Below are 9,966 nucleotides of genomic sequence, written 5' to 3' on the forward strand. Positions count from 1 at the left end.
GTGTATTGAGCTGTACTGTACTGTACCATTCTGCAAGGCCAGATTAAGAATTCAGGGGCCTCTGGGCCAGACTCTTGTGGAGGCCCCCACACACACATACACGTGCACGCACAGTGGCGTTTTTATATGTAAAACATTGGTGGGGCAGCCACTAACCAAGGCTACATACCAGGCAAACTACAGTAATCAAAATGACAGTAATCGTTGTTTGCTAATTTCGCACCACATATCAGGCATAGACTACAGGTAAGCCTGCATCGTTAGTCGTGAAAGCAAATTAATCTGTCCACGCTGAATTAAACCCTCTATTTTCCTCAGACTTTCCTTTTTTTGGATTTATCCATGGTTAGCTTACTGGGGGGTCGGAAACTCAAGATTAGCCACTTGCAGACGGCAGGGAGAGGCGCGGGGTGTGACGTACTGTATATTTTAGTTGATGAAATATTTTTGTTGACTAAATATTTTTGTTGATGAAATATTTTTTCATTTCAGTGTCACAGTATGACATCGATCTAAAAAAAAAAAAAAAAAAATGAACGGCCCGGTCGTTAATCCGGCCCTGCCATTCTGCAATCTGTTAATACAGTTTTCAATCAATCAATCAATCAATCAATCAATCAATCAATCAATCAATCAATCAATCAATCAATGTACATACATTTGATTAGCACTACACTTTAGTAGTACTAACTTGTATATTTTTTGGACCCAGTTAACCACCTACAACAACATTTACTATTCTCCTGCTTAACATGTCTGGGAAGAGAGTTCCATTCCTGCAGACCACGGAACATGACAGTTCGCTTCATTGCATTCAACCTCACTTTTGGAAGTGTAAAACCTCGTGCAGAAGCATGTCTGGTGGAATGGTTGTGTCTGTCAAGACTTATAGATAAATTGTTATATAAAATTAAGGGGATCTTTGTAACAAGAATATTCCTAGTGAATACAAGGAGTGAGCAGAGTAATTTATGTTTGATAAGTAACCAAGTTAAACAACTGTGCATCGCTGCAACATTAGTTCTGTACTCACAGCGAAGCGCTATACGTGCTGCTTTGTTTTGTACCATTTGTAATTTTTTCAGTTTATTCGGTGTACTTACAGCTATAGTTAGTGACCACCCACACTATTGTAATCTATACTATTTACTTATTATTTATTCTGCCGATTTTGTCCAACTCCTGCCAGAGCTTTTTTTGGTCCAACTCGAGTTGCTATTACTTTTTGGAAAATTTCACCCCACCGTTTGGCTACAAATCGACTTTAACCGCAAACTTTTGGTCCATAAGGAATGAATGGCAGAACATTCTAGAACATTTGTGATGTCACAGTATGGTCATAATAGAACATTGTAGAACATTTGTGATGTCACAGTATGATGTCATAATAGATCTCATTCTGAAGAAGAATCAGGAGTGACACAGACTGAAGCCTGCATTTCTCAAACAAGAGGCCTAAGGTGAGTGTCCACAACGGCTAGCTAGCTGTTCTACTTGAATACTGAATGTTAACACTTTGAGTGCCACTCCGGGTTTTCCTTTTTACCCCCTGAATGCCACGGCCCGCTCCAATGTTAACGTTAATATAATATAATATTGAATCAGACACTATTGAATACTGAATGTTAATATTGAATCAGACAATATTGAATACTGAATGAAAAAAGACTAATTTAATCAGATGAATCACTTTATTTGAGGATATTAAAAAAAGTATACTTTATCTTTAATTTTTAATTTCTTTTTTATTAAAAACGAATGTTCGAACGTCATACTGTGACATCACAAATGTTCTAGAATGTACTATTATGACAGCATACTGTGACATCACAAATGTTCTAGAATGTTCTATTATGACATCATACTCTGACATCACAAATGTCCTAGAATGATCTATCATGACATCATACTCTGACATCACAAATGTTCTAGAATGATCTATTATGACATCATACTCTGACATCACAAATGTTCTAGAATGATCTATTATGACATCATACTGTGACATCGCAAATGTTCTGGAATGTCCTATTATGACATCATACTGTGACATCACAAATGTTCTATTATGACATCATACTCTGACATCACAAATGTTCTAGAATGTTCTATTATGACATCATACTCTGACATCACAAATGTTCTAGAATGATCTATTATGACATCATACTGTGACATCACAAATGTTCTAGAATGTCCTATTATGACATCATACTGTGACATCACAACTGTTCTAGAATGTTCTGCCATTCATTCCTTATGACCAACTTTTCCCGTTTAAAGTCGATTTGTAGCCAAACAGTGCGGTGAAACTTTCCAAAAAGTTATAGCAACTCGAGTTGGACCAAGCCGGTCGTTACTTTTTAATTTTTTGTCAATTTTTTCTCCCATTTCTTTTCTATTTTTCTCCCATCCCAATTTCGCCTCGCCAATTCTCCCTTCAAGTTTCTACACTGGTTAAGCTTAGGCGCTCTTTAGAAGTTGGTTAAGGTTAGAGTTTGTCTTAGAGCATGGCGATAGAACGCCTGCCCTGATTCCGACGGTTAAGCGTAGGCACTCTTTCGAAGTTGGTTAAGGTTAGAGTTTGTCTTAGAGCATGGCGATAGAACGGCAGGTAGTTTGCAGGCTGTTAGACCCGGAAATAGGCGCAGAACTTGCTGTCCCACAATTGGCGCACATGTCACATGACCTGGCCAATCAGAGCGCAAAACTTGAACGCGGAAACGGAGTTCTGTTGTAGAAGGCATACATGCGTCCGGGTAACCCACTGGTCCCAGGAAATTATGTTTCCCTTGGTTGATGGATCAATAGTTGTAGGGAAGGTTTTGCCTTGGCATTGAATGCACCTTCTGTACATGCATTCCATATCACTTGAGCTGCAGACACAGGACTCAACAGTTGTGGATGGTGTGGCAACAATCCCAAGCTGGTGAAGCTTCTTGATTTTGAACTGGAAATTCTCGTGGATTTTGCAGGCACAGGTTTCTCTTTGGGAAACGTTGGGTCTCACGGTCCAAAAGGGCTTCAGTCTGCAGAATTGAGCCCTTGAGAGTTTGTAGCAAGCATGCTGACTGAAAAATTTAACATGTAGTCTCTCCATAGTGTCAGTCAGTGCCCTCTTCCTGAACACTTGTCCTTTCTTGCGGACTTCCCCTGTTTTGCCATTGATGACGGTTGAGTTGTCATCCTGGTGCAAGAAACGACTCACAACATGTCCCATCAATCGTCTCTGGCTGTTGTTGGGCAGGGTCTTGGGCTCTCTCTGGTGGGTGGCTCTCTTCTCAATGGTGCCCATCAAAGGTGCTGGTCTTTTTTTGTTTTTTCTTATAGCCTTCTAAGCTGCTTCGTTAGGTTAGAGTATTTTCGGGACTGGATTTCCAGTTGATCTTTTGTCGCCCTCAGTTTTGACCTCAGTGAGGTTATGGTTGCCTTCCTTTTTCTTCCTGCTTTGGGGGTGGAGGTCTGCTCTGGTGTTGGGCAGTTCAAAGGTGGCTCAGGAGGGCTTGGTACTACCTGGACATCCTGCATCCTCCTTTTTCTTCCTGCTTGGGGGGTGGACGTCTTCTTGCTTTGGGGGTGGACGTCTGCTCTGGTGTTGGGCAGTTTGATGGCAGTTCTGGGGGGCTTGGTGGTACCGGTAGGCCTCCATCTTGCTCCGGTACCTGTGCGGCATCTGGCTCATTGATGGAGGGAGGGGTCAAATCCAAGATGGCATTCAGTGTTTTCTTTTTAGCATAATGCCTGTTCGAATTTTCTCTCCATTGTTTTTGTTTCCTTTCATATTGTTTGGAGGTAAGATCTTCCATTTTCTTGATCTTACCATTTTCCTTTCGTTTTTGATATCTAGAAATGGAAAGGAAGCATACCATAAAATTAGGAAAAACATTTATGGACACAGACCCTACGGCCTACTCTAGTGTGTGTGCATATGTGTGTCCTACAGTAGGGTTCTCCCTGTGTGTGTGTCTGTGTGTGTGTGTGTGTGTGTGTGTGTGTGTGTGCGTGTGCGTGTGTGTGTGTGTGTCCAAAAACGACCCTGGAACTACAAGACGCGCAACAAACAAATATGAACTTGCATTTTGGACAAACGAAGAAGCATGACTGGAGGATAACATGTTAAATGCATGTCTGGAATTATTAGCCTCAGATTCATAGCAGCAACGTTGTAATAGTTGTAAAACATATTTGGGAATACAAAGCTGCTTGGATTATAGTTATTGGATGTTCACCGGGACACTAAACTGGTAAAGTAAAAAAAAAATTAAAAGAATCTTTTAAAAAATTAACTTAAATTCTTCTCGCTCTTCCCCCAGAGAACTCTTAAGACTCAAATCGAGAAGAAAATGAGCAGATACAGTCTCACACTGTCTTGCTTAGTGGCTTGCATCCTCTCCATGCGCTGCGTAATAGCGCAGGCGACCACCGGGACGGAGACCCAACACACGGCGTCATCACCCCAGGAGTCGTGCGCTTCGTGCGGCCCCGGGGCGCCCCCCGACCAGTCGGAGGAACCAGTGGACTTGGACTTCTTGGAGGCGGTGAAGAGGCACATATTGAACCGGCTGCAGATGAGAGAGAGGCCGATCATCACCCATCCCATCCCCAAGGCTGCGATGGTCACGGCCCTGCGCAGGCTGCACGCCGGCAAAGTGCGCGAGGACGGCGGGGTTGAGATCCCCGACTTTGACAACGAGGTGCAGGAGGAGACGTCCGAGATCATCAGTTTCGGTGAATCAGGTATAATAACTATATCAGCAATTTACACTGGTGACCAGTAGTCGTCTCTATTTATATAATGAATGAATGAATATTTTATGATGAATTGAAAATGGGGGACCCTGATGTAAACAAGACGAAAGTCTTTCTCTGGTCTGCCTTCCCTTAACAATTGTGTGTATTGAGCTGTACTGTACTGTACCATTCTGCAAGGCCAGATTAAGAATTCAGGGGCCTCTGGGCCAGACTCTTGTGGAGGCCCCCACACACACATACACGTGCACGCACAGTGGCGTTTTTATATGTAAAACATTGGTGGGGCAGCCACTAACCAAGGCTACATACCAGGCAAACTACAGTAATCAAAATGACAGTAATCGTTGTTTGCTAATTTCGCACCACATATCAGGCATAGACTACAGGTAAGCCTGCATCGTTAGTCGTGAAAGCAAATTAATCTGTCCACGCTGAATTAAACCCTCTATTTTCCTCAGACTTTCCTTTTTTTGGATTTATCCATGGTTAGCTTACTGGGGGGTCGGAAACTCAAGATTAGCCACTTGCAGACGGCAGGGAGAGGCGCGGGGTGTGACGTACTGTATATTTTAGTTGATGAAATATTTTTGTTGACTAAATATTTTTGTTGATGAAATATTTTTTCATTTCAGTGTCACAGTATGACATCGATCTAAAAAAAAAAAAAAAAAAATGAACGGCCCGGTCGTTAATCCGGCCCTGCCATTCTGCAATCTGTTAATACAGTTTTCAATCAATCAATCAATCAATCAATCAATCAATCAATCAATCAATCAATCAATCAATGTACATACATTTGATTAGCACTACACTTTAGTAGTACTAACTTGTATATTTTTTGGACCCAGTTAACCACCTACATGTACATTGTATATATTGCTGGTGCACTTTACTGATATTCTAGTTGGATGACAAACGTCTTTTCGTTGTACTGTACTTGTGCTGTATAATGACAATACATTTGAATCTGATCTAATCGAATTTAATTTACGCACGCCTCATTCGCGAGCAGTCAGGCTATATGATGCTCCCCATGGATCTCGCAGCGATATCACGTTTATAAACAGTGTTTGGACTTTGTTATGTGATGAGCATGCACTAATACATGGTTAAACGTGGGTGAATTGTATTAGGGCGTAACTACTTTACCCAGAACTGACTCGGAGATAATGCAAATACTATGTTGGTCCCCGTTGAAACCAGAGAGAGAGAGATTGCGTCGAAAAGAAAGTAATTGAATTGCCCCTGGCTGAGTTGTCTACTGTTCTATAGGGAATAAAAAGTCTGAATCCAAATCAAATCAAATCAAATCAAATTTATTTATAGGGCCCGACAACACACGTTAATGTCCCCATGGGCCGTACAGGTCTTCCAATTCCATCGCTAAAGCTGTGCTCGGACGCAATTTTCCAATGTATAATAAAAGCCCTCTTAAAAAAAGAGACAAAGTACCTCAATTGGCCATTTATTCCAATATAAATATATAAATATCCAACTTGCGTATCATCTTATACACATGTGAAAGTATTGCATTTTGCTCCTATTATTACCCTTTGGGAGTAACACAGTACTAGAATGTGTGCCACTAATTGAACTGTCTTTCTCTCTCTCGCTCTGTGTGTTTTGGTCGCGTCTCTCCGTCCGACAGATGACCAGGCGTCGTCCGAGTACAGCCTGCACTTCCTCATCTCCAACGAGGGCAACCAGAACCTGCACGTGTCCCAGGCCAACCTGTGGCTCTACTTCCGCATGCCGCCCGCCGCCGGCCCCGACAAGGTGACGGTGACGGTGAAGGTCCACTACCAGGAGGCCGGGGGGGGGGCCGTCGGCGGCGGAGGCCCCGCGCGGGGGGGGGGAGGAGGCGTAGGAGGAGGAGGCAGCGGAGCAGCGAGCCGCTGGACCCTGGTGGAGAAACGGGTGGCCCTCAAGCGCAGCGGCTGGCGCGCGTTCCCGCTGTCGGCGGCGGCGGTGCGGGCGGCGTTCGGCGAGGGCGGCCGGTGGCGGCAGGACCTGGAGGTGCGCTGCGAGGCCTGCGAGGCGGCCGCCGCCGTGGTGCCGGTGCTGGTGGACCCCGGCGACCCGTCCCACCGGCCCCTCCTGGTGGTGAGGGTGCGGCCGCGGACCAACGGCAAGCGCCGCATCCGGAAGCGCGGCCTGGAGTGCGACGACGGCAGCAGCGCGGGGGGGCGCCTGTGCTGCCGCCGGCAGTTCTACATAGACTTCCGCCGCATCGGCTGGAACAACTGGATCATCGCGCCGCCCGGCTACTACGGCTACTACTGCGAGGGCAGCTGCCCGGCGTACATGGCCGGCGTGCAGGGCTCGGCCGCCGCCTTCATGCATCGCATACGGGGCTGCTGCATCCCCACCAAGCTCGGCACCATGTCCATGCTCTACGTCAACGACCAGAACAACATCGTCAAGAGGGACGTTCCCAACATGATCGTGGAGGAGTGCGGCTGTGCCTGAGGCCCCCCGCGTTGGCCTCAGACCCGGCGCCATGGGCGGGCATTAGGGGGCCGGGCCCGCCCACCGAGTCAGCTGTGCCCACCCTGGTCAAATTTAAATTTTTTTATTTAAATTTTTTTTATTATTATAATTATCTTTTTGGGCACTGATGTCAACAACAACACTACTGAAGCTAGCACGGCACTCTGTGAGAATTCGTTTTCTACCCTCAAGAACGTCTTTACAGAACATCGCCTTAGTATGCTTCATCGACGCAACTAAGGCCAATTTAATTCAGTTGGCATTTGAGAAGGACTTAACAAAAAAGTTCAGGAATGAGTGGAGGGGCAGTGTTTTAAAGCAGTCCACTGAAGCAAGATGGCCGCCGGTGAACTACACAAGAGACTCCCACCTTGCGCGCGTGATTTCTTTTTCCGTAGCCGCAGTTTGCGAAGACGCTCTCTGATTGGCTAGCCCGCGTACAGCGAAGACCCTCTCCGATTGGTTTAGCTCCAAAGGGCTCTGGGACGCCTCTGGCGTAGAAATGTCCGCCTTGTACATAATATATATTCTCTGCTTCGAAGTGGTTATGCTTTGGCCCTCTTTCGAAGTGGGTTATGCTTAGAGTTATGATTAGGGTTACTAACCATAAGAATAACCCACTTCAAAAGAGGGCCAAAGCATAACCTTCTTCTTCTTCTTCTTTAGATTTCCGGCAGTGTAGACGCATCGTGGCGTATTACTGCCCTCCACAGTTCTTTTGATGAGCTCTTCTTCTTCTTTCTTCTTTTGACTTACCCGCCCTCCTCAGTTCTTATACTACGCTAGTATGGTTGCCATAGTATGGTCTCTGCCCCCTTTCCCTTCACCATCCTGAAGTGCAGCTAACGCTGCTACTTCTCGGCCAGGCCCCCCTCAGTGATGCACTCACTGCCCCCTGAGATCTGACTCTGGCCTTCTTGGTCCCCTACAATCCCCTTATTTAACGCACCATTCACTTCCTCCCACTTCAGACCCTCCATACCCAAGTGCAGAATTGCCTCTTTAACTACCAACTTGCGTTAACCACTCCTGCCACAAAGGCCACAATATTAAATTTCTCCTCCCACACCCTCTTTTTAACCTCCTGCTCCACCCTCTCCGCCGAATGCCCTTCCCCACCCCCCTGTCCCTTATCTTGATCTCCCTGACCTACCACCCTAGCTGCCTCCGCATACGACATCTTTCCTTCCCTTCTCACGCTCTGAACCTCTACCTCCCTCTTCATCACCTCACAACCCCTAAACGCTACACTATGCCCCCCACCACAGCTACAACACTTCGGCCTCACTCCCTCTCCACACTTCCCATCTTCGTGTTCCCCACCACACCTCGCACACCTCAGCTTCCTCCTACACGCGAAGGCTATATGGCCAAACTCCTGGCACCTATAGCATCTCAGCGGATTCTGAATAAACTCCCTAACCCTATATGCCATATACCCTACAAACACCTCTTTAGGAACAACCTCACCCTCAAACTGCACCTCTCTTCATCCTTTCTACACTCTTAACTTTCCCATTACGTTCGTTACTCCTCAACTCTCTTAACAGCTGCTCTTCACTAACCTTGATTGGAATCCCAGTGATTACCCCTTTGCAACCACCATCCCCTTTCTCCCCTACTACCACTACTCTACAGACATTCACTTTGCCAATGCTCTTCATTTCCCTTGCCTTCTCTACCTGCACTACACTTACACACGCTATAAACAAGTTCCCATCCCCCAACACCTTTCCGTACCTTACCTCTCCTAACTGTGCTCTAATGAGTTTTGACAGCTGACCCGGCTCTATATTCCTAACTCCTTCTTCTCCCTCAAAGCGCACCACTACACTCAACCCTTCTGCAACTTCCTTCCCTCTACCCTCATCCTCTGAACCACTCAAGCTATCTCCCCTCACTTTCTTCCTCTTACTCTTCTTCCCCACCTTTTCCCACCCTTCTCTCTCACTCTCCTCCCCACTATACTCCATTCTGTCACCACCCGACTCCTTCCCTTTGCCCTGGCTATTCTCACCCCATATCGCTATCGCTCCTCCCCTCCCTGAGTGCTTGCGCCTCCTTTTGAGCTCTCGCCATGATCAAGTTATACTCGTCGAGGCTCAACAATTCCCACTTGATGTCACTCCCCTTCATGTCACCGTCGCCGATCAATCCATCTCCACTCCACTCCACAGCCCACCATCCTCTATCATCACAACGGAACATTGAAGCTATTTGAATAATATAATTTTTTTTTTTTTTATATATCCTCAAACTAAATCCTCAATTTGAATAAAGTGATTAAAACGTTGTCAGGGTTTTTCGAATGGACGTTCAAACCTTCGTTTTCAAATAAAAAAAATTAAATAAAAAAAGAATTGTCCTTTTTTTCTAATAAATTATTTTATTATTATTATTTTTTTCATCCTCAAACTAAATCCTCAATTTGAATAAAGTGATTTATCTGATTAAATGAGTCTTTTTTGTTTTATTATTTTGTTAGTGATGTAATCAAAAATAACAATATACGATTGGTAAACACTCTCGAAATTTCAGGGGAGCTCCCACAGACCGTAGTACAATATATACATACATGAAACACATAACACTGTACATATAACAGAATATTTTAAATAATAAAGTGCATGATGAGCGGTAAACATAGTGGTTATCAAGCTGGTGCACGTGAGCGGACAGTCAATGAGAGTTTAACAGTCTGACTGCTTGGGGGAAAAAGCTGTT

At 45.1% G+C, this 9,966-nt stretch overlaps 1 protein-coding gene across 1 annotated transcript; it reads left to right on the forward strand.

Annotated features, from left to right (window-relative positions):
- Positions 1–4,343: 4,343 nt before the first annotated feature.
- On the forward strand, positions 4,344–7,221 carry LOC311241940 (inhibin beta B chain-like; the record flags this gene model as incomplete). The annotated part of the gene is made up of 2 exons (XM_084330894.1): positions 4,344–4,737; positions 6,401–7,221. 2 exons carry the CDS (start codon positions 4,344–4,346, stop codon positions 7,219–7,221), a joined length of 1,215 nt encoding a protein of 404 aa, XP_084187020.1.
- Positions 7,222–9,966: the final 2,745 nt, after the last annotated feature.

The sequence above is a fragment of the Notolepis coatsorum genome, assembly GCF_963971535.1.
Source record: "Notolepis coatsorum genome assembly, chromosome: 15".
Taxonomy (NCBI): Eukaryota; Metazoa; Chordata; class Actinopteri; order Aulopiformes; family Paralepididae; genus Notolepis; species Notolepis coatsorum.